The sequence below is a fragment of the Anopheles cruzii genome, chromosome 3 (assembly GCF_943734635.1).
Source record: "Anopheles cruzii chromosome 3, idAnoCruzAS_RS32_06, whole genome shotgun sequence".
Lineage (NCBI taxonomy): Eukaryota > Metazoa > Arthropoda > Insecta > Diptera > Culicidae > Anopheles > Anopheles cruzii.
This window is the reverse complement of record NC_069145.1, coordinates 41,289,933-41,313,329: the sequence shown is the minus strand read 5'-3', so window position 1 is coordinate 41,313,329 and position 23,397 is coordinate 41,289,933. Positions and strand designations below refer to the sequence as shown.

General features: G+C 49.7%; 5 protein-coding genes across 6 annotated transcripts in view; 2 read left to right on the top strand and 3 right to left on the bottom strand.

The window, feature by feature from the left end:
• LOC128272050 (dedicator of cytokinesis protein 3) overlaps nucleotides 1-3,385 on the top strand; it is a 58,727-nt gene extending 55,342 nt beyond the window's left edge. For both annotated transcript variants that reach the window (XM_053009772.1, XM_053009773.1), the window contains one exon: nucleotides 40-3,385. In XM_053009772.1, coding sequence (XP_052865732.1) covers nucleotides 40-1,729 — 1,690 coding nt within the window. In that variant the 3' untranslated portion in view covers nucleotides 1,730-3,385. The remainder of the gene's footprint in view (nucleotides 1-39) is intronic.
• A 4,493-nt stretch (nucleotides 3,386-7,878) lies between these two features.
• On the top strand, nucleotides 7,879-8,531 carry LOC128272054 (partner of bursicon). Its single transcript, XM_053009780.1, has 2 exons — nucleotides 7,879-8,040; nucleotides 8,106-8,531. The coding sequence occupies exons 1-2, from the start codon at nucleotides 7,899-7,901 to the stop codon at nucleotides 8,399-8,401; spliced, it is 438 nt and encodes a 145-aa protein (XP_052865740.1). The 5' UTR covers nucleotides 7,879-7,898; the 3' UTR covers nucleotides 8,402-8,531.
• Nucleotides 8,532-8,746: 215 nt separating this feature from the next.
• On the bottom strand, nucleotides 8,747-16,883 carry LOC128270410 (uncharacterized). Its single transcript, XM_053007809.1, has 4 exons — nucleotides 16,768-16,883; nucleotides 12,901-13,451; nucleotides 11,988-12,827; nucleotides 8,747-11,619 (listed from the first exon to the last, which is right to left on the bottom strand). The coding sequence occupies exons 1-4, from the start codon at nucleotides 16,815-16,817 to the stop codon at nucleotides 8,747-8,749; spliced, it is 4,314 nt and encodes a 1,437-aa protein (XP_052863769.1). The 5' UTR covers nucleotides 16,818-16,883.
• Nucleotides 16,884-18,081: 1,198 nt separating this feature from the next.
• On the bottom strand, nucleotides 18,082-20,705 carry LOC128270409 (TATA box-binding protein-associated factor RNA polymerase I subunit B). The gene is made up of 3 exons (XM_053007808.1): nucleotides 20,326-20,705; nucleotides 18,293-20,258; nucleotides 18,082-18,111 (listed from the first exon to the last, which is right to left on the bottom strand). Exons 1-3 carry the CDS (start codon nucleotides 20,703-20,705, stop codon nucleotides 18,082-18,084), a joined length of 2,376 nt encoding a protein of 791 aa, XP_052863768.1.
• A 373-nt stretch (nucleotides 20,706-21,078) lies between these two features.
• On the bottom strand, nucleotides 21,079-23,001 carry LOC128270408 (nitric oxide-associated protein 1). Its single transcript, XM_053007807.1, has 2 exons — nucleotides 22,573-23,001; nucleotides 21,079-22,500 (listed from the first exon to the last, which is right to left on the bottom strand). The coding sequence occupies exons 1-2, from the start codon at nucleotides 22,999-23,001 to the stop codon at nucleotides 21,079-21,081; spliced, it is 1,851 nt and encodes a 616-aa protein (XP_052863767.1).
• Between the last annotated feature and the right edge of the window lie 396 nt (nucleotides 23,002-23,397).

Genomic DNA, 23,397 nt, shown 5'->3' with positions numbered 1-23,397 from the left:
GAGCGGTGAATACAATCTTGTTTTCGTCCCCATTTGCAGCTCGGTCCACGAACTAACGCCGGTCGAGTTTGCGTGCGAAACGATCGCCAACGTCAACAAGGAGCTGTCCGATCTGATCGTCCAGTATCGGCTCGATCCGAAGCGCAATCTGAACCCGTTCACGATGCGCCTGCAGGGTTCGGTCGATGCGAACGTCAACGGTGGTTTCAGCAAGTACCAGGATGCGTTCTTTTCCGAGCGATTCGCTAAATCGACCGAGGGGCGCGATCAGAGTGTTCACGTACAACGCCTGAAGCGACTCATCTTCGAGCAAATGCAAATTCTGCGCCAGGCACTCGAGTCTCACCGCAGCCTCGCCTCGGACCAGGTACTGCCGTTGCACAACCGTCTGTCGGAAGCTTTCCTAGAACTCGAGAAGGCCACATCCGAGTGGAAGACGAACATAAACATTCCGACCAAACCGCTGCCACCGCTTCCGATCGGTCAACCGGTCACATCCGGAACACCGATCGGGGGCCAACCACTCAGTGGCAAGCTGTCGACAAACGGCCAGGAACCGGCGTACTTCCCGGAGGACTACGATGGGACGTACATGTCGGTGAACAAAAAGGCCCTGTCGCTGTCCGGCATCATACCGATGGCTGCGCTCACTTCGTCACCGGTGCCGCAGATTCCACCGCGCGACAGTATGGGAGCCACCGGGGTCGGATCCCCGACGGCACCTCCGTTGCCGCCGCGTGGCCACACACCCGACAAGCGTAGCTCCAATCCGATGCCATTCACCGAATACGTCGAGCAGCAGCAGCAGCAGCAGGCACAGCAACAACAGCAAGGGTCCCTGCCCGGCAAGGGACGACCGAAGAAGTACTCGCTGTACGAGATATCGTTCAACGACAGTGGCAACTACGGTAGTCCGCGCAGTTTGAGTGAGTTCAAGAGTGCTTTCAATCGCGATTCCGGCATCTCCACCAGCACGCAGGAGTTGAACAATTTGAACGGTGGCGGCTCCACGGTCGGCGCTCCGGTTCCGGTCCAGACTCCACAGCAGCAGCAGCAGCAGCATTATCACCAGCCTGTAACCATCGGCGGGTCGCAGCACGAGGAGTACAATATTGTGGCCAACGGAAACACGCAACCGAACCGGGGTCACCAGAAAACGAACTCGAACCCGGAAGCGTACCAAGCCATCGCGATGGGTGGTGGTGGCCAACCACCGCCGCCACCGATTCCACCGAAATCGACCATGCTGCACCATCAGCACTCGATGCCGGCGGCCGTGATGGTGGCCGCCAGTAGCAACAGCCTCAACAACAATACCACTCACTACGCATCGGCGCACCATCATCATCCCGTCCACCACCACCAGCACCAGCGCAACCAGTCGCTCAACCTGAGCACCAACAGCTCGTCCGACGGGGAGCAGCTCAGCCTGAACGACATCAGTCCGGCACCGCCACCGTTTAACGACAATTTTAGCGATTCCTTCAGCGACGAGTGTGACAATCCGTCGGCACAGGCCAAAGTCGTAGCCCCTCCGGCCCCGCCATCGCAGGCACACAGTCCCCGGAGCATGGTGGTCGGTGCGAGTGCAGGTTTTATACTAAACGGTGGCAGTGGTGGCGGCGCCGCGGCAGCAGAGATCCTTGAAATGGGTTCGATAACAACGACCACCACGACGACTACAATCATTTCGCTGCGGCGCGACGATGAGGACGAGATTTTCTATTGAAAAATGAACGCAAACCAACCAACGGAACGGGAAAGGAAGTGCGCTACTGGCTAGAGGGTTGTTTTCAACCCTAGCACCCGCTCGGTAGGAGCTTTTGAGTTCCGCCGGATACGAGTTCGCAGTTCGAGCAGTTTGTTTTGTGTGATGTGTCTCTCCCGTTACCGGTAGGGAATAAGTATGGCGTCCTAGTAACCATTGCATCTAGCATCCTACGAACGAACGAGGAGTTTACTGAGCGAAATTTGACCACTCAAATTACATGAATTTCACATGAATTCCGTTTACACATGAATTTCACAACTAATAGTCATAAGTCTTTCTACGTTGTTCATCGTTTCTGGAGTAATCGAGATAATAATTGTCAGATAATCTCGCTCAATCTCAAATCGTCACAAATCTCAATATCGTCTTCTTCACTAGCGTTCATAGGTTGCTACGGTGCTACGGTTGCTAGGTCGCCCGGGAAGCATCAGTAAACTACAAGCAAGAGTTCAGCAACATACCAACGATAAATTACATTCAGGAACATTTCCACAAAGTTTAATGTAAACAAAAAAAGTAGCGAACCCTTCTGTGTGTGTGTGTGTTGCAGAATGCGCCACACCAGATTGGTTCTATTTATACATATACACTATACGAGTAAATTTCACTAACTAATGATGAATACCTCCTATGAATATACTCATACTTTCGCCAATTTCAGGTAGTGGCGAAGAGGATAATCAAAGAGACGATAAGCCACTTATAGTGTTAGTTGCAAACCATGTAAGCGCGCCGGCTTTTGCTGTTGCGATTAACCACAACACAACGACTACTGGAAGCGACGAGTAAACAGTTTGCCAAACAACGCGCGCACGTTGAGGTCCAAAATTGAGGAAGTTCGAAATCGAAATGGAATAGGAGACGGAAGTTGTAAAAATTAAGTTCAACCCTCACTCATTCGTTTGAACCTAGTGCATAGTCATAAAGCGTGAACGTGATTTCAATTAAATATTTTACTGATCTGTGCTGTATCTGAGATTTGATCTGAGAGAGGATTTGGAGAGATTCATAAAGGGAGCAGAATTGAGCGTTTGAAACGAAAAGGTCCTCCGGATGGCGGGACTGTTCGCCTCACAGGTTAGCCACCTGGCGCTTACTGAAATGTGACATTATAATCTATTATGCGCTTTCCGCTACTCTGCTCCACTCCATTTGCTCCAAAGTAACCAAATTCCAAATTTTTGACCATATAAGCATAAACAACTAGTCAGTGACGGGTACACAGCACTTTCGTAGAAGCAAGAGCGGCAAGGCCAGGCCAGGATGTATAGGGCGGGCGGACATCGGGAATTGAATATTGCTTGTACTGTATGTGTGTTGTGTGTGTGCTCGCGTGAATTTGTGTGTGGCTGTAAGTAGGAATTTCCGCGCCAAACAAAGTGCAAGGCTTATTTGAAGTTTGCGTGTCCGTTTGCGTGTGCCAATATTGTAACAATAGTTCCGTGACATACTCAAGTTCCCCTCCAACGGTGGCATTGACGGACACGTTAATTGGTGTCCCCGGTGTGCAGCATAATAGGCGAAACCATGAATAATAAAAATGCAATCATATTAGACCATTGTAGTGTGTTTTATTGTTTTCCCAAAAGGTCATCCCTAAAGAAGTTTTACTAATTGCACATAAATTGCTGCATGCTCGGCATAAAACAATACTTATGATTAAAATATCAATCTCATAATAAAGTTTGACGCCAAATGCTTTTACATGTTATAGTTTTTTTTTATTTCAACAAAAATACATCTTTCGTTAATTATGTGTTTCGTTTTTTCCTCATTTGCTCACGGTTTCTCGCTTTACAATTCATTTCGTGTGTCTAGTGCTTTTGATTAGATTTAAATTTGTCTATCTTTTAGTTCATACGTTTTGTTTCCTCTCCAACACATCGATGGCACTGTTTCCTGTGCACTAAGCGCAACAAATGAAACAGTTTAACAATTGATGGAGAACAGCAACCGCAACAAACACCGAAACCCCGCGGTATAGCCCCTGTGTCGGTGTGTCTTTCGTAAACATCGAAAAGTTTTCCATCGAATGGAGCCTTACCTTTAGTAAAAATTGTGTTTCACCCCCTACTGGTTTCGCTTTAGGGAAGAGCTCCGCACTCCGTGGCATGATCGCACACAGCACACAATTCTCCCGTTGATCAACAGGATGTGACGGTGAACGAATGTTGCTGGGCCGTTTCGATCTCTCACCACGCTGATTCTTAATACCTCGGATCGGGTGTTTTTTGTTTGCGGTTTGTAGATTTTGCTGCTGCCATCTGCCCTCGATTGCTCTCACACGTGTAATTTTCACATTTTCAGCTACGTCACTAATTAGGTAATGTATATTTTTGTAAAGAATGTATATTTTGTTTTCTTTTGCATTGTTTCTAACCCCGTCGCACCCGTGGGCTCGACTTTCGGAACGACGGAAAGGAAACCGGGGATGTAAAATCATCATCCGGCCATTGGAGAGCCGAAAACAAAATTCTATTTCATTTCCCATTTCGTACCTTGGGTACTATATTCCGATTTTTTCTACGTTTGGCCATTTTAAGATTAAGAGACAGTCCTGCATTCTGCCCTGCAACTCTGCAACTTGTTTGCCACACTTCATCCCTCACGATATGTACGATTTCTACTTTCAGTTTAATTGTGTTTTTCATGTTTCTACTACTTTTCTAAGTTCGGTTCTTAACGTTTTTTTAGTTTGCAATCATGTTAATCTTACCAATTTCCTGTTGCTCATCTTATTGTCGTTGCGCTCTCTCATTCAATGCGTACAACAAACGAAGAACAATCAATGTAGAAATCAATTTTAAAGTAACTGCCGGTCACTTTTACATCACCAAGCAGAGCTCGCGGAAATGCTTGGGGAAATTATAACAAACAATACATTAACAGACAGAGGGCAGGAAAATGTAACACAAGTCTTTACGAATAGTAGTAGCTTCAGCGCCTACTGGAAGTAGTTATCAATTGTAATGTGGTCTTGCGATAGTAAAAGTTCAATAAACATGAACCGCGAAAATGCACCCAGGTAAAGTAGTAAAATGAAAGTAAAACAATCAAAAACAAAAACTAATAATATTAATGAAAACAACGGAAGAAAACGGAACAGAACAACTATTTTGATACACTTAGTATGCAGTCCGAACAATAATGTTGCAATATCTGACTCTCCTTAATATTGCTCGCTCTTTCTCATCGATTTCTTCGATCCCTGTCGCTCAATTAACTAACTGCGCAGCGTTGTAACATAATAGCAAAGAAAAAAGAATTAAAAGAACAATACAATGAAGGAATCAAAATTGTAGGGAATTTAGGGTATTTCGGTTATGTCTCTTTTTTGCGTTTCTTGCTCCCATTTCTATGTGTGTGTGCGTCACCACCACCAATAATATCCCCAAAATATTGCTAAAGTACGATCGAATCGAAGTAGGCTTATTCTAGTTAGACGTCATCAGAACGTCGCCCTTGTAGCCGACCCACTTACTATAGAGTACGTCGTTCCTTAAATCTGATTTGCCTTGCCTACTGCGCTAACTGCTTAACTTTTGAAAGTTATCCTTCGAACAACAGAACAGACGAATGTCGGGAACGAATGTAACACTCTCGAACCACACAATCCCTCTGTGACTAACAAACACGCTATGTACACGACACATATGTACACAGACAGGCACAGCAGCAAAATCGAGACCGTTTTCGTTTTTTGATTGTTTCCTTTGAACCTTCCTTTCTCGATCGCTGCTTCCCAGTTTCGTTGCTTGTTTCTTAACCCCTTAACCCGGGTTCACAGTATTTTTGCCCTCGGGCTCCACCGGGCTACTAGTAACAACGGACGAGAAGAGTGTGGATTGTATGACTAAATTCCTTCGTTTGAATAGTTCACCCTTTTTCCAGTGTGCAAGGGTGAAGAGTGCAACAACGTATACTTTCGGACCACGCGGCCTTTGTTGAACCGCGCAATAAACAATAGGCACATTCGAAAACCATACACAACACACACTCACACCAGACACGTGTGGTGGTTGGGTAGTGGGACCGTGGTTTAGTGGTGTCCATTTGTAGGTAGCGTATAAATCGGTATCGACAAAGAAAAGGTCCTTTCGATGCTCTACCGTTGTCCGGGGACGACAACGCGTCGGTTGCTGGGTTTGAAAACGTTAAAAGACCTGTTTTGTTGCTTTAAATGCCCTCGCAGTCTCTCTCACAGATGTGCACAACACAGAGTTTACTTTGTTTTCGTTTGTTTCGTTTGACGTTATTTCTTTGCAACGTCGGGTTTTTTGAATGCCTAAAGTATACTATTTTGTCGCCCAGCTTCGTGAAACCGACCGAAACGAAGAAGCGGCGTGGTACACCTGGAACGGGAATGATTTTAAGGATAATACAACATTTATACACGTTTTATAGGCAAATTGCAGTGCAGTAATAGTAATGGAAATGTCCCTTCCTGTGCGGCAGGGTTCGATTGCACTGACCAACAAAGGGGAAACGAGTTAAAATGGGTCTGAACGGTAAAACACAGAGAACGGTAAAGTGGCCCTCGGCCCCGGTCTAGGGCGAGAAAATGAAATACTGATTAATTCGGTAAATCGGCCCACTTCTTTCCCCCCGAAGCGGCTGCCCTCAGTACGCTTACTACTCAACGTATACTTCTTCTCAACAAACACAACATAACAAATTATAATATCGCTTCGTTCGCATATAGGCCGCAGTGTGATTGCAGTGTGTTTGTGTGCGTGTGTTGGTGGATTGTAGGAAGGATCTCGGGTGGTCGCGGATGGTGGTTCGGTTCCTTTCTTTTTGGCAAACGCGAGACACTCGCATTGGGGTCCGGGGTCAAAAAGGCAGTCTAAGGAGGTGGTGCGGGTTCGGGAAACGGGTCGCCGGGTGCGCGGTACTCGGCAGCCATCACCGCTGGAGTGCGTTCCAGTCCAGCTCCCTTCAGGCGGCCGTTATGCCGGCGGCGGTGGCTGCTAAATGGCGTCGGCCATTGGCGTTGGATCATTGGAACGCGTTAAACGCTCCGAACGTAGCCGCACCAGCAGCTCCGGACTGAGTTTGTAGATTGCTATTGCCATTCAGAAAGCCACCTCCGGCCACCGCGCCACCTCCCATCATCATCGGTGCCGCAGGCTGAAGAGGTGTACCCGTCGGACCCATCATGTTGCCACCGTAAGCCGCCGTTGGGCTTAGCGGCGACGAGACGGGCTGGTGGACAGGACTGGAGTGGATGCTTTTCATCTGGTTCATCGATGGAGCGTTACCGGGAGCACCGCGGCCCCCCTTCACTCCGTTTCCGAGCAGGTTGTCCAGATCGATGTTAATGTTACCGGCGTTCTTCCAGGTCGTGCCAACGGGTGGGACGGCGGTGCCACTGTTCGACGCCGCGTTTGGGCGACCGCCAGGACTTGCGGAGAACAGTGCCCCCGGGTTGTTGTTATTGTTATTGTTGCCTGCCAGCAGAGGCGTTGGCTGGAGCAGACCACTGGAACCGTTGTTGAGCGACGAGAACATGGCAGCTGCGGAACAGGGAGAGAAGACGGAAAATAGCAAATAAAACACGACGCAATGGCTGCACGGTTTCTCAAGCTAAAATGAAACGAAATCCCGAACCAAATCGAAGCATGACGCAATGACGCAATTCCGTAGTCCATTCCCCGGCTCCCGTCGAAACCTTGACCATATACTCCCGAGAAGAAAGAGACGCTACGGAAGGCATTCTATTGAGCAGTGTGGAGTCAGCAGCAGCGGCAAGGCCAACCACAGCCAAGAGTTCAGCTGGCCGCCGCCAAAGGTCACTCTTTCCCGGCTCTGGCGCCACCGGTGGTAGTGGCAGTGTCAGTGTCCACGGGGGGCGGTCAACACTGACCTGCCTCTTTGTGACGGCGGAGAGTTGTGTACCGCCCAGCGGGAGCTACATGCGGTGGAACATGTTCGCCCTGGAGTGCGCACCGAGAGTGTTCCGGCCGATTTTTGGGCCCGTATAAAACGGGGCGTCCGTGATAAGGGTCGGCGCAATTCGCTACCGTCGCTAGGAAGTGCACATCGAATCCAACGCGAACGGGATCACGACGACGGGCTTCCGATGATGGCTTCCGCCGGCCGACCATTGCTTCCGAGTGCTTCGACGATGTTTAACGGTGGCGTGCTCCTGTGGTTCCTCCTACTAGCACCGGTGCTCTTCCGGGGGCCATCGCTCGTCGCCCTGGCGCAGCACAATCAGGCGGACGAAACGTGCGAAACGCTTCCGTCGGAGATTCATCTTATCAAAGGTGAGCCAACCCGAACCCGTGGTGGCTTCGCGTGATTCTGACTTCCAGTTTTCCGCCGCCCACAGAGGAATACGATGAGCTGGGGCGGCTGTACCGGACGTGCAATGGCGATGTGACGGTGAACAAGTGCGAGGGCAAGTGCAACAGCCAGGTGCAGCCGTCCGTCATCACCGCGACCGGGTTCCTGAAGGAGTGCTACTGCTGCCGGGAGTCGTTCCTGCGCGAGCGGCAACTGCAGCTGACCCACTGCTACGATCCGGACGGTGTGCGGATGACCGACCACGAGTCCGCCACGATGGAGATCCGCCTGAAGGAACCGGTCGACTGCAAGTGCTTCAAGTGTGGAGAAATGGTCCGCTAACGGCACCGGTGAGAGAAAGTAGTGGAAAAACGATTGTAGCCCTTCAGATTGACCACCATCGGCCATCGACGAAAACGTGGCCGCCATGCTTGTGCCATTCCTCTTCACGTCGCGCACCGCCGTAGCGAAGAGCAGAGCAGCAGCAGTGTAAACATGATAATAAAGCAATTAAAACAAAACCTTAAACAACTCGAGGACTGCAAAGGCGGTCCTCGCAGCGACCGGACCGGAAGTGAACCAGCGGCCAAACCAATGCCAAACCAGACCAAACAACAGATTTTCGATTGATATCTTCTATTTTTCGTGATTCGATTTTCAATACTTTCGAATGGCCGCGGCCGGCGCCTATTGCGCATCCTCCGAGTGCTGCGCCTGAACGAATGCTTCGCAGCACATCGTTAGTACGTGGCGTCCCAGTTCGCGGCACTCCCGGTTCGGTTCTCCCCGGCAGACCACGTCCGTCTGGGTGCACTCTTGCTGGAGCCAGTCGCGCAGCTCGCCCAGCTCGTGCTGGAACTGCACCACGAGCAGCGGGCCTTTCACCGCCAGAAAGACGGCCGCCAGCAGCTGCAACACCGACAGGCGCACCTTCGGCTCGTGACTGTACCGCAGCAGACTGGCCAACGCAAACACTTCGCGCACCATACGCATCGCGATGGGGCAGTTCTCCGCGCACACCATCAGCACCGACAGGGTCCGCAGAAAGCTCACGAGCAGCAAGTTCTCCGTGTCGTACGGGAACTTGAGTCCCGCGGTGAACAGGAACCGATTGTCGCCGAATCCGCGTAGCAGGGGGAAGAAAAAGTAGCCCGCCACGTCGGAGTAGCGGTTGACGAGGGCCACATCTCGGCGCCGCTCGTTCCGGCTCGGGACGGTCGATCCGAAACGTCTCGTCTTGCGTTCGATCCGCTCACGAAGCACACGTTCCGTCGTTTCGCGTCGCGCACGCTGTTCTGATTCGTCGTGAAACATTAGCCGCAATCGGTTCTTGTGAGACGTTTCGCCCACGGCCACGGTACCTTCGTCGGGCTTTTGGGGGGGCTCTGGGTTGGCAGGACTCCCAGCAAAGTGGGACAACACTTTTGCCGTTTCGCCCAACACGTCCAGCATCAGTATGCGATGGTTGATGGCGTACCGGCTAACGTCGGCGTGAAACTCCCGGCACAGGTACACGGCCGTCTGCTGCGGGAACGCTACGCCGATCGCTACCAGGGCCGCAAACTTTCGCTCACCAAACGCTGGCATGTGGCTTTTGCACTCCAGCGAAAGGAACAGCTCCAGCAGATCCTGACCCAGCTTGGCGTCGTTGTGTGGTAACTGTTGAACGATCAACTCCGGAGCGCTTTCGATGGCCACTTCGAACTGTTCCGGTTTATGGTTCGTATCCGGTTCGATCAGCAATTCGCGCAGATCGAGCAGATACTTTGGCCGATAGCGCTCCTTGTCGAGCTTCGTATCGCTCGACATATCGTACGCCGGAAGCTCGTCATCGTCAGAGTCGAGTGGTTCCGAGTTGAGATCATCGTCGTCACTGTCGTTGTCTTGTGGTTGCTGGATTTCAGCCGGATTTCCGTTGGCGGAATTTTCCGAAGTTTCGTTAGGTAAACGGCAAGGAGAAGGCTCAGTGCAGCGATCCGCTTCCTCCGGCAGGCCAAGCAAAAGATCGACTGCACGATCGATCGTGCCCTTTCGCGTCTCTTCGGAAACCTTTTCGTCCAACAGCCAGCGATCAGCGAACGAGCGAAGTTGCTCGACCATCGCAAACGTTTCGGCATCGAATTCCTTGTACTCGAATCGCAGTCGATTTCCCTCCTCTCCGTCATCACTGGCAGCGGGCGCAGGATCATCAAACATTCCCATGATCACCTCCGTCGTTATCATCCCGGCACAGCGCATTTGCGTGATCGGTGACTCCAAGTGAGCTCGCAGCCCATCGAACAGCAAACGGCGACAGGCTTCCTGGTCTTTCGCCGAAAACCCAAACACCAGACGGTGCCGCATGGCCAGTAGCGTCAGTTTTGTGATGTACAAATGCTGCTCGAAGCTGGTCCGCTGAATGGCCGCCCGACTCGACCACACCACAAGCAGCTGTCCGGTGAGTTTTGCCAGTGGCTCTGGAGTAGGCACTGTACCCTGAGGCTCCTTCCTTCCGTCCTCCCCGGTTTGGAGGTTCGCCACTAGCCGAAGCAACCCTCCGATGATGGCATCGTTCGTGTAGTAGTTGTGAAGCGGAATTTTTTGGAGCAAAACGAATGCCCAACTTCCCGACAGGCGAGCCGAAGCGAACAGAGGCGAAAGATCGATCCGCTCCTGAAGGGCGATGAACGCCACAATTTCCACCGCCGACGGGGTCAGGTCCATTACTAGGCACCGCACAAAGCTGGTCATGCCAGGCGAACGGTTTTCTTCGATGATGTGCAGTAACAAGATTAATGTCGCCTTTAGCGCGGCCGATTGACGATCCTCGTGGAAAACGATGACTAATTTGCTGAGTAGTGAGGAGAGAAACTGTGGCTGGATCGGTTCTTCCGAAGCGAGTACTTCCTCCGGTCCATAGAAATCCACCAGCTCGTCCATTGTGGCGAGTGTCCGTATGAACTGACGAAGCACGGTTCGACTGTACGCTAACGGGTGCAAGTTCGGCGGTGTCTTGTCCCGCAGCATGTTAGCAACTCGGTTCGGGATGGCCACCAGAAGCTGGACCATCTGTTGCGGTAAATCGGGCGCACTGAATGTGTTTGTACTTTTGCGAGAGCACCGAATGAATGCTGACGGCAAAACGGATTCGTCCTCCAGCACGGTGGCCAGTAGTCTTAGCGCTACATCACGAGAACATCCGGCCAGTGTGGATTGCAACGTAAGCACTCGGATCGTTTCCCGTGCGAACGAAACGCTAGCATTGAGTGTGACCAAGCGGTGCAGCAATCGATCATCTAGATCACTCATCGGCGGCACCAAATCTTCCAGCAGGGTTGGGAATGCTTCAGAGGCAAACTTTTCCCACGCTCTCATCGGCGGGCCGATGGCGAACAGTACGTCCATCGGATGTAGCGGCCCCGGAAGGCAGTCGAGTAGTTGGGTTAGTTTTTCATTTACTGCCAGCCGATCTGCTTCGCGAGTTATTCGTCCTTCCGGTTGCACTTCACGCAACAGTTCCTGCAGTGCGCTGTAGTGACGTTGCAGCAGCATCTGCCGGTGGTCGGACTGTGGCTGCGGTGCTGCTGTAAGGGAGAAGCGAAAGGCAAAACAAAACAACAGTTGCACCAACGGTAACACACCAACTACCTTACCCTGCGTTCGCACGTTTGCGCCGCTTCATTCGAACGAGCGGCGTGCGTAAAAGATAAATCACTGCGGGAAGGTGATGGCAAAAAAATCTAAACTGGGAGGATCATGCAAGCGAGGCAATCGTGGCGCAATCGGAACAAGCAGGAATCCCTCCCAAAAAGCCAATCCCTTACCCCTCGACATCGTCTTTGCGCTTTTCAGTGACTTCCATTTGTTGCAGAATGTGCCCGTTTGATTCATTGCCCCATAGCACCGGTAAAAAGTTCGACTCCTGTAGAGAATTCTAAAACGAACTTACCATTCACACTGTTGCTGCTAGCACCGAGGGATAAGCCACTGAGGTCCGAAAGGATATCTGCAGGAGCGCTCGTCGCGGTCACCGCACCCGCGCCCACGTTCAGCCCAAACAGAAGATCATCACTTGCTGCAGCCGGGGCCGCCGTCGTCGCCGTCGTCGAGACGCTCGGTGTTGGTGCTCCAAAGGCAGCAAAGTCAGCAAATTCGTCCGATTTTCCCGCCCTAGCCGCGGATACTTTCGCTGTCGGGCCACTACCGAACGCCGATTCAAAGTCACCAAACTCTTCAGTGGCGCGCGGATTGAAATCATCCTCGTCGTCATCGTTGGCGATCAACGAGTTGGTGGGTCCGGCACCTTTCGTTGGACACGTTTTGAACAGATCGTCCAACACTTCCGCGTTACCCGCGCTGCCAACAATCTCTTCCGCGTGCGTATTGCGATGCGTCGGCGAATGGATGCCCAGGTCGGACGTCGGGGACGTGGTTGCTGCGGCCGCTGCCGTCTTCGCGAAACCACTGGCCGCACCGAGATCGATCTTTTTCGCTGATTTTGTGCTTGCACGTGGCGCAGCCGTTACGACGGCGCTCGAGCTGCTTCCGGGAGTCGTCGGTTTGATGTTGAGGTTTATCTTTCGCTCGCTGCTGGACGAGTGGCGGGCCGTTGCTTCGATCGACACACTGGACGATTGGCGTGTGGCCGGACTTTTCGAGCCCGGTTCACGGTCCTGGTAGCGATTCGAGCGATCACGATCATACGGTCCGTTCGATTCGTTGTCCGAATCTTCCCGCTCGCCCTCGTACTGATAGTCGTACTCGTGGTGGTCACCGCGGGATTCATTATCTGCAAGATATTTAACGCATTAATTGAAGGTAAGAAAGTCACGCCGGAGAGGGCTAACCACCGTGGAACTTACATCGATCTTCACTTCGCCGATCGTAGCTATCCCGATAGCCACCGTACTCGGTACTGCCGCCGCCGCTTCCGCCGTACCGCATGCCACCCCCCATCGCTTCCGAGCTCATGCCAATGTACTTGTCCTTGTTCTTTTTTGCCTTTTTCCGCTCCTCGCGCAATCGATCGTCGTCCTGTATGAAGTCGATCAGTTCGCGCACCTTGTGCCGCACGTTAATGCCCTGATCTTTGCCGTTCTCGTCGACGAACGTGTAGTTCTCCAGCGAGCGTAGATCGTAGATGTGCTCCCGGGACGATGTGACCACCCGTTCCGAGCCGTTGCGCACCAGATAGTTGAGCAGCAGCAGGCTTTTGTAGGTGCGACGCCAGTTCGTCTTGTTGTCCTGCAGCATCCGCTTCCACAGCATCGACATCACCTCGGGAAAGTGTTCGTACGTGAAGGTTGCATGGGCCAGCTCTTGCATCAGTGGCCCGGTAGGGCCCCAGGGTTCATCGTTCGTGGCCTCACGCACTTTTCCCTCGATTTCCGTGTAGTTCATTACGACATTTGTTCTGCAAGAAAACGAAGAGCATACGTTAGAATGAAAACAAGGGCGTGGATTATGGTCCCAACAGAGTGCTATTCCATTTATTCCAACGCCACGTGCGCCACCCTATTCTTTCAGCCATAAACAGCATGGCAGGCGGATCAATGCCAAAATCAGACAGTTTTCTTCAGTTGGCCCGTTCCAGGTTGATCCAATTATTCAATCGGCGACAATATGAAAACTCCCAAACGGCCACTTATCCACGTTACCGGTTGCTAAAAGGCCACGTGTGTGTGCTTGCAGGGTGATAATTTGTAAGCAAATATTGATGACTGTATCACGATAGTCCGCTCGCGAAACATTCGCGAAACGAGGTTTTAAAATGTAAGCCGTACATAATACATCGAAACTGTGTAAGTAAGTCAAAAAAGTAACGATGAGAATTCCCTGGAACATATCCGTCCCTCTGAAACCGCTTTAAAACTAACATTTAACTTAAATGAATCGACAACTGTGCACTGGATATTGTGCAATTATATGGTAAACTTCTAGGTCGAAGTAGAATTCATTGCCTTAAAACATTTCAGCTAGTCTGTGTTCCAATTTCTCACAAACGACGATAACCTTTCGCAGAGCCAAGCCCCTTTGTGCTTTGATGGCCGGATCGCTGATTCCATTTCTATGCTGCATCTAAAATTTGGCTCGACCGCGAACGCAGGGTGTTGTCAGGCAAACGCCTTGGACTCGGGGGAGGCCATGCGTTCAGTGTAAAAGGCAGCACACGTTGACTGCCAATTTTGGGCCTACTGGGATCACCTTGAACAACGCAAAACCGCTGAACAAATGATACAACTCCTAGCATTCATTTTTGTTTTGTACCACAAAAGCGAGGTTAACATAATGTCCTGAGTGTGCACGGTGTTCTGTGTGTGTCCGCAGCGAGTGCGGAACGAATAATTGGAAACTACCACGTCCGACAGCTTAAGGGAACACAGATTATCTTTCTCATTTTCCAATGGTTGAAAAATTCATCGAAATAAATCGAAAAAAAGCAATCGCCATAGTGGGCCGGAGAAATTTGTGATCAACTCGTCCACATCGTGCGGTTGTGCTTAATAATTCAACGCCACCAGCAGACTAAGAAGTGGCAAATGAGTTCCGGCGTACGGTCACTGCTATACGACACCCCGACTGCAGACAGCGAGAAACTATTGCGGCCAGTTGCTTTAGCAGAACACAACCCACTGGTGGTCGGATGGATGACCGTATTCGGCGGTCTGAAATGCTTGACACACACTACGCTTATGTGGCCAGCGCCAGCACCAGCGTTTGGTGCATAAAACATATCGATAACGATCGTTACATTCGGTTGCTGGCGAATATTCGGCGAACGGTGCTTAACTGCCTTGCGCAGACTTTTTTTTCGTGCGATTTAAATACCATCACACACTCATACATACATCTTTTAGTAAATGGAAACAAAATTCCGATATGGTAACCCTTAATGATGTCCTCGGGCAGTGCGTGCGAGGTGTCGTCATCGTATCGTCCATGCCCACACTGTGTCGCCGTCAGGCTAATGGTGTCCAAAACGATTACGATTGAATTGTTGAAAAAATCGGGATTTTTTTTAATTTGAGCAGCTTTTTCAATATAGATCTCTTCTTGACGAACCGATATCATTTAAACGTAATGTCGTAAAAATTTCACGTACTTTATAATCTAAAAATGCATATACCATGCAACGATCTAGCGATGTGAGCATAAGACAAACATCTTTTATTCATCGTTCCGTGTAAATTAAGAGAATAACAGTTTTCTGAAACGTTGCCATTCTTTTGTGTGCCGGAACGACGGTGTTTCAATGGCTGGAGATGGAACCGTAACACGAATCGATTGTACTCTGCAGACCGGAAACGGCGACAGTGGTACAACATTACATAGAATGGAGCAACCGATCGAAAGAGAACGACGACGATGACTGATTTTGTTTCCGTTGTATCAAGATGGTAGTGCACTTTCATGCCACGTTAATCGCGCTTGATAAAGCGCCCCTCATAATACCATTCCCTGGCCATTTGCATTTATTAAAAAGAATTATCGGAATGTCCTAGATAGAAACATCAAAATTATGGCATAAAAAGATATAATTTGAACGGAAAAATAACACATTCTTTGAGACATTGTGTAAATGTTTGTTACTGGTTTTGTTAAAAGTTTTGCTTTCCGATGAAATCAACCGTTTGATAAGTGGTCTCTCCTGGCATTGATAACCTTTTCTGTGAAGAAGTTCTGTGCTAGTAGGTGGGACGCGTGTCACCACCAAAACAAAACCCCTTTTGCTAAGTTCAATTCAGGTCTCTGACCCACTTCCGAAAAACGTGCTGCAATTGTCTGCTCTATTGTGTCGCTGCTGCTGGGCAAATGGAAAAAGAAATTAGGCCCTTCGGAAAACGACCCCATTACGAATGCGTGGCGACGCGGTGTACCTTTGAGCCAACGGCTACTGGCATTCGACGTTCTAGACACTCTCCCTCTAGCCGGCGCGACCTTGGCTCGAACGAACAAGAATGTTGAGTGAATCATCTTCGCCACAGGGGGTCATACCACATTCACACCCTTGTGCGTTGCCGATTCGATGCACTTGTGCATTCCTCTATGTGACCTGGCCGTTTTATTTTCAACATTTCAAGCACAGAAATACATTAAAGCGTGTGCCGTAAAGTGTTGCCAATCGTCAGAAGGCGCAAACGTGGAGCGAAGATAGCTTAGCCACTACGCAGCTTTCAACTCAATACGTTCTCAATACGCTACACGTTTTCTCCTGGCAAAGTTGGCATTGAAGTGCAGAGTGAGCGAATGGGGAATACGCAAGAGATATGCAACAGTTGCCGAAAGCACGGAACATGCTTTTGACGGCTACATTTTGATTGGGGTTTTTGTGCGATCGTCTTATCCGGCCACTACAACCGCTGAGCGGTTCTGGCGTAGCGAATTGTCTAGTTGATTGTTTTTTTGCCTTTCAAAGGTTGAACTGCAAACATTCACTGACACGATAAACACGGGCGAACGTAATTAACTACTACTTGCTGACTGCAAAGACGTCGACCGGTGATAAGAACCGCTCAACAATAGCGGCGCACCACTCGTCGTCGTCGGCGGTGCGCCTTGGCCCTTGTCTTATCGCCTAGGTGTTGGGCGGAGGTGCGCTTTCCTCTGCGGAACGCCTTTAGTCGAAGGTACTACGTAGATGACTTTCATCTGTCGCCATATCTGCCCGATAATCGACTGAACCGGCACAGGCGGAAAGGATTGCTTAGGTGCAATAAATCGGTACTTACACTTTATCGGCGAGTTCTCGCACTTTCCACATGCTGATGAATTTATCCATGGCTGCGTTGTGTCGTTTTTTCGGTTTTTATCGCTATTGGAACGGCAACCGTCTTAAGTTTTTTTTGTAGTATTTTCTCACAACGGTATGATAATCGTTGCACGCTCGAGGGAATCGCTATAGGCCGATGCTAGGAAGGAAATTCCGATGAAGGTTCATTCGAATTCCGCGGTAGGGACACTTCCGGGCGCAACCTGCCCAATAAACTTCGCACCACGATGCACGCAAATCACTGCCACCCCAAAAAAAACGGGGTTTCTTTCGGGTCAGAAAACAACAAAACAGAGCGCACACACAAACACACACACACACACACACGACCAAGTCACCAGCGAGCCACGAGTGGCGTTGCCAGTGACTTCCGACGCTTGTTCTGCTGGAATGTTACTGAGGGGCTGCGCCACTGTAGCTTCGGCGTAGGTTTTTGGAATCACGTCACACACGCTCTGTTAACGATCCACCGGAACACACCGGAATTCCACGTCGTCCAGATCCGAGTACCACGACGACAGGGTGGCGAGGGGAGATCGTATTCTGTCGACCACCCTTTCAGCGGTTGGCCACTTAAAGCGGTGCGCGACGATGGTTACTTCGATCCACAACAGCCGATTACGCTGCACTCCCGTTTGGGACCAAGGTTATGGTTTCTGTTCGCAGGCACAAATTAGAGCCAACGGGCCGAGCAAATGTTCTCTCTGGTTTAGCCACACACGGTCACGGACCACGAAGGAGACGACTGACGGAGGAGGAGGCAAAGTGAAAAGTCAGCCACGAAATCGCACCGACTCTGGACGGAGTTACAAATCAAGAAAGTTCACACCGCGTATGCTTGCGTCAAGCCAGCCGCGGTAAGAGTCGGTATTAACGGTCGTCAAAATAGCCCATTCAGTTGAAAGTAACCTTTCAAACTAACGTTAAAAAAACTCTTTCTGCTTAAAAAAGCGGCAGTTTATCAAAAAAACTATAGAAAAAAATGTATATTTAATTGAGCTGACTAGTGTGTTACCAGGAATATGCCAAATATCTCGATTGATCGAATATTGAAATATCCGTCGGACTGTTGATCAGTTATTGCTCGATGAATTGAACGAGTAATACCGACTTAATTGCAAAGCAACGTTACACAACATTCGAGAGTTGAGAAAATATATTATCAGCCAAAACCTCTGTCACTCAAGGTTTAGAGCCAGAATACGAGAAAGTTGTATTTCAAATCTTGTTGGCCGCACTTTGGAGTACAAACATTTATCCATCATTTGGATCCTTATTCCTGCATTTGGTGCAGGCAATCCCACTACGAACCCGAGCCCTAACAAATAGTTATTAAATTATAATCAAATCTTTCTGTTGGTGACTATTGTTCATTTCGGTTTATTGCTATTCGAATCGGTTTACTTCCTCCCGTTTTGAAGGCAAAAAATATGTCTCTCGAACCGAGCCAGTTCCCGGTATAGGGCAAGCTTTGAAAACCGTACAATGTCAGCCGCTTCTTCCAGTAGAAACCGAAAACTGGCCGGCAATGCATTTGAGTACTCCAGCTCAAAATCAGCCATTGAAACTTCGCGAAAACTGCCGTCTCTGGTCCAGTAGTGATAGTTCGGTAGCGCAATGTGAACCGTTTTGTTGCACCTGTCCTCATCAGTAAGCGGTTCCCTCAGTGGTGGATTGTCATGGAATGGATCACTCTCGGAACTGTCCTCCTGGATTGCGTTCCGCAGGCTTATTTCCAGCTCGTCGATAGCGTTTCGGCAAAGAACACGCTGCAACAAGTCGTCGCAGCTCACGAAAGTGGCCTCCGTGCGCTTTTGAAAGTGATTCACAATGTCTGTGCCACAATCGTCGGCTTTCTCTTCATCGGTTAAGATTGCTTCGGTGAGATGATTTATGGACATATATTTCATAATGTTCCATTTATGTGTGTTGTATTTTTCCATGCGGATGTGGTCAATTGGTACTTTAATCTTTTTCGTAACCAACCGAACATTATGATTCTGGAGAAGATGTCGCTTTAGGATTGTCGGATTGACAAACGGTTCCACTGTCCTCTCGCTGTGCCTTGTATTCATGTACGCCGGGATGTGAACTGGCGGAAGATCTTCTGCGTCCATTGAGAGTATTGCCTTCAAATAGGACCGTTTCGGTTGCAAACTCGCGTCAAACTTGAGGTGTCTTGGTGATTGGCCGTCAGCATCTTCCGTCTGCTCCATGCAGTGTTTGTCGTTCACTGATGCTAGGACCGAATCTAGATTCCTCGACCTTTGCTCTACTATCGGTCCAAAACTTTTACTCCTCAAGTTTGCACGGAACCCGGAAGTGTCGCCGTCGTCCGGCACTACAAGTGAGCCCATGAAGTCGACAAACAGGTCCAGATCGAACGGTTTACCTATCACCTTTTGTCCCTGTCTGCAGTTTGTGGGAAAGTGCAACTGTTCAAGGATGATGCGTCGCATTGTAACGTACCTTTGCCATTCGTCCCACACGAACAGCGGCTTTTGCTCCTGAGCATTGTCACGTAACAGCAAATCGTTTAACTTCTTCGTCGTTGAATCCATTTTGTTTTCTATCACACCATCTAAACCGAAAAGCAGCTTCATTACGAATAGGATGTACTTCATTGCTTGCAACTCGTAGGATGGGAAGCACTGCATCTTGTCGTTGGACCTGTTCGGTAGATCGAGTGCGATTAACTTTACTACGTAGGGCATCAGATCAGCTGGCAGCTCCAACTCGCCCAGATAACGACGGCAAAGTGCTTCCAAGTTGACCGGGCGGGGTGTAATGGCTAGATCGAGCGTTAATAGGCTCGCCACAACCCTTGCTTCGTTTTCTCCGATGCGAGGATTCATTTGCTGCAGACGGACCAATGTTTCCGAATAGCATTCAGGGTCCAGCCCTTCCGGAAGGTAGTGCCTAAGATCGTGCATGTAAAAGTGACCCTCATCGCTCCACCGCCCAAGATCGCTCATCTGAATCTCGCTCTCGGTTTGGTTGAGAGCTAGCGCAAGGATAGCGAACAGAACACTTTGTCGGTTAATTCGAGACCAATCATCTGTTTTGAAACCGTTTTTAACCTTTTGTTCGCCGCGCAAAGGCGTGAAGGAATGGCACGGTGCATCCATCGGTGCTTCCTGCTCGTGCCACTCGACGTGTGTCTCGTCGATACGCAGCTCATTCAGCAACCTGTGACGGGCGCGCTTATTAAACTTGAAAGCGATCGGCCGTTGGACGGAACTGGAGCCACTTTGAAGCGAAGCGGACAATGAGCTGAGCGTGGTGTCCAAAATGGACTGCTGACTGCTCATATTGGTACTATGTTCTTCCTCGAGCAATGTTTGGTTTAGTTTACGTTTACGACGCTTCGATGCCAATTCTGTCGTAGTATCTGGCCTTTTTGAGATCCTTCCCTTCGGCACAGGTCGATTAAACATCAGGCTTAAATCACTATCCAAATAAAGAAAAATGCATGAGAATTGTTCTGTGTCTTCTGTCTGACATGTGATGGACTCACCAGCGATGGTTTGCCAACGATAACCTTGGCCGTAGACGCCGCCGTTTGCTGAAAAAGGCGACCTCAGCGTCTCGCAGGTAAGCGCACCAGATTTGGAGGACCGTGACTTTCAGCTCATTGGGGGCCCCTAACTCGACTAGCTGTTCCGTCATCCCGTACAGGATGTGGTTCATCTGTTCCCAGCTGGTGATTTTATTCGTAGTTTTGTCCTTCTTAATGCGTACCATTTTTCCTTGCCATGGCGAAGTTTCATTGAAGTCATCAACCATCGTTGCCCGCGTGTTCTGTTTGGTGCCGCATTCGTTGCAGTAGTAAAATCCGCCATCCAAGGAAAACTCTCCCATTCCGCACAAATCACACGTGCCAAGTGGCTTATCCATTTTCAGAGACAATATCGAACGTATGCAGGATTTTTTCGGAGTTATTTGGTCTTCGGTCTCAAAGCGCGCCGGACGAAAGTAAACAAAGTCAGACTAACGACAGTTTGTTGTTGTTGTCAAACGGAAGGTGCCTAGTGATCTTCTACCACAGCAGCAAAATTGTGAATGGCTTGTTTCGCATGAAATTCAAAGGAAAACTAGATTGTAAAAACATCCTTTTGTTATTATTCGATAACAATCGACTGTAAAATCCTTTATGGAACCTTTCTTTCCAAAACACCCTTTTTTAAGACTTTTTTCTCGCCAGGATTTTTTTTTTATTCATAAAAGTATGTTCTAACGGTGCACGAAGCACCATCACTCTCGGCTTCATTTAAGCTTGAAACGGTTGAAACGGTTTCCCATATCGGTAGGCCAACGATCCACGGATGCGCTTTCCCCTTAGCACCATTCCATTCGGAAGCAGTGGTGGTTGTCGAACGTACACTCCCCGCCGATCGGGAGTCCAAGCTCGAAAGACAGCTTCTGCACCTTTCGCCAGATGAATGGCGAACCAACCGGCCGATGAAAGCAAAATATCACACAAAGCCAGATGCTTTTCGTGCGTACTGTACAGCAGGATATCCGGCGCGGCTCGCAACGGTGGCCACTTGCTCAAACGTTCCTGGCCACCGGTAGGAATTGCCAGCAGTGGCGAACCGAGCATCGCATCGTACAGCTCAGCAGCCTCGGCTGTGTAGGTGATGAGTGTTGGAAGCGTCGGAGCCGCGTACAGCATTACTCGAACGGACTCCGGCCCATCGACGTAGTCTAGGCGTCCGAGACCAGCTAGGAAAATGGTCATTCCTTTCTTCAGAAGGTATGCACGGGGACGAATCGTGCGATTGGGGACGGTGCGAAGTATTTCCTCCGTCGTTAGCAGGTCCAGAATTTGCTCCGGCTGTACGACCCCCGGTGTATCGTAGCACCATTTACTGCGGGCGTAGACTTCGTTCTTTTCGTTCAGCATTGGAATCGGAGTATTGGCGCCGGTTCGCTGCGTGACTGAAAACCCGTCCAGCGTTTCCTGGCGCTCCTTGTCGAACGTGCGCCCAATGTAACCAATCATCGTCGCCGGCTCCTGTTGCTTGCTCCGTTCGAGATGCTTCCGGCTAGGTACGGCCCTCAGTTTGTGTCGATCGTGTTGTAAGCGTTGCGTTCGCTGGAAAAGTCGATAGTCCGATGGTCGAAGGATTGGGAATTTCAGCATGCGTAAAGTGGTACCAGGCCAGGGACTGGCCGTTGCTTTCTGAACCAAATCGGTGGCCTGCACCTTGCACAGGTCAGACTGCAACAATGTGTTGAAGAGTGTGCTCTTGCCCACGTTCGTACAACCGACCAGATACACGTCACCTCGCGTCCCCCAGACGTTGTGGATTTTGGTGATGAGCTCCTCCACGCCAAAACCGGTGTTGGCGGAAATAAGTGACACGTGCTTAATGTTGTTTCGCGAGAAACCTGCATCTATAATGGTCTTAGTTAGGCACTGGCGCACATTTTCCAAATAACCCGAACAGTCCTGCGGGATCAGGTCAATCTTGTTTCCTGCGACAATTATCGGACGCTGTGGACCCAAAACGTCGGCAAGCCCGGGCCATATCGAGCAGGGGATATCGAGCAAATCCACCAACAATATTGCCAATGCTTTCTTGTCTTTGATGGAGAGCAGCATTTCGGTGTAGTCTTCCGATGAAACTGTCACATTCACCGCTAGATTGTAGTTCTTCAAAAAGTGACACCGTTGGCAAATGGTAGTCTGGAAAGTCGAGAGAAACGTTAGCATAAAAATGGAATTGTGGAATTTGTAAACTTTGCTCTAGATACTTGCCATGAGCTGTCCTTTCGATTTCCCTTTAAACAGCTGGCTGGGCAGGTAACCGGGAATGCTCGGTTCGATGCAGTGCAGAAGAGCACCACAGCCTCCGCAGGGTATTTGTGACACCGGTTCTTCGGGGTCAGGAGTACCGTAGAACGACACTTCCTCATCTTGCTGATCTTCATCATAATATTCGTAATCAGACAACCACGCCCCTGTCGATAAATCTGCCTCATGGGACGCATCCGATTTGGAAATCTTTAAACTAAGGCGCTCGTAGGGCATGTGGTACGTGGAAGGAAAGTTCGATTCATGACTAGTTTCAGTGTCTTGCGCTTCTTCGCGGTCGTTAAAACTCTCACTGCTTAATTGCTTCAGTGCTACCGGAAAGGGTTTGAGTTGTGCTGCCTCCTTGGCTAGTTTCTTTTCCTGCTGCATCATTTTTAGTTCGAAATTCACTCTTTTACTCTCAATGACCGAGCTGTATAGAATTTTGTCGGCCCAGCGATCACTCACAGCATCTTGCCGTGCGATTAGTTGCGATCGTGCATTCCTGGATAGTTTCTGAACTTTGCTACAGTACAGCTTTCGGGTGTCGAACAAGCATGAACGACAGTGTGGTCCAATAACTTTAAATAACACTTTTAATTGCAGCATTTTTAGTTTTATTTCTACCGCACGTTGTTGTTTTTAACGTGTTTGGTGCGTTCAGTTGAGTGCTGTCAGTGACTGTTTTGTTATGTTTCGCAAACGTCAGTTTTCGTTTGCCTTATTTTGTTCGTTTACGACACATGGTTCAAACAAATCAACCTTCGAGACAACCGCGATTTGCGTGAA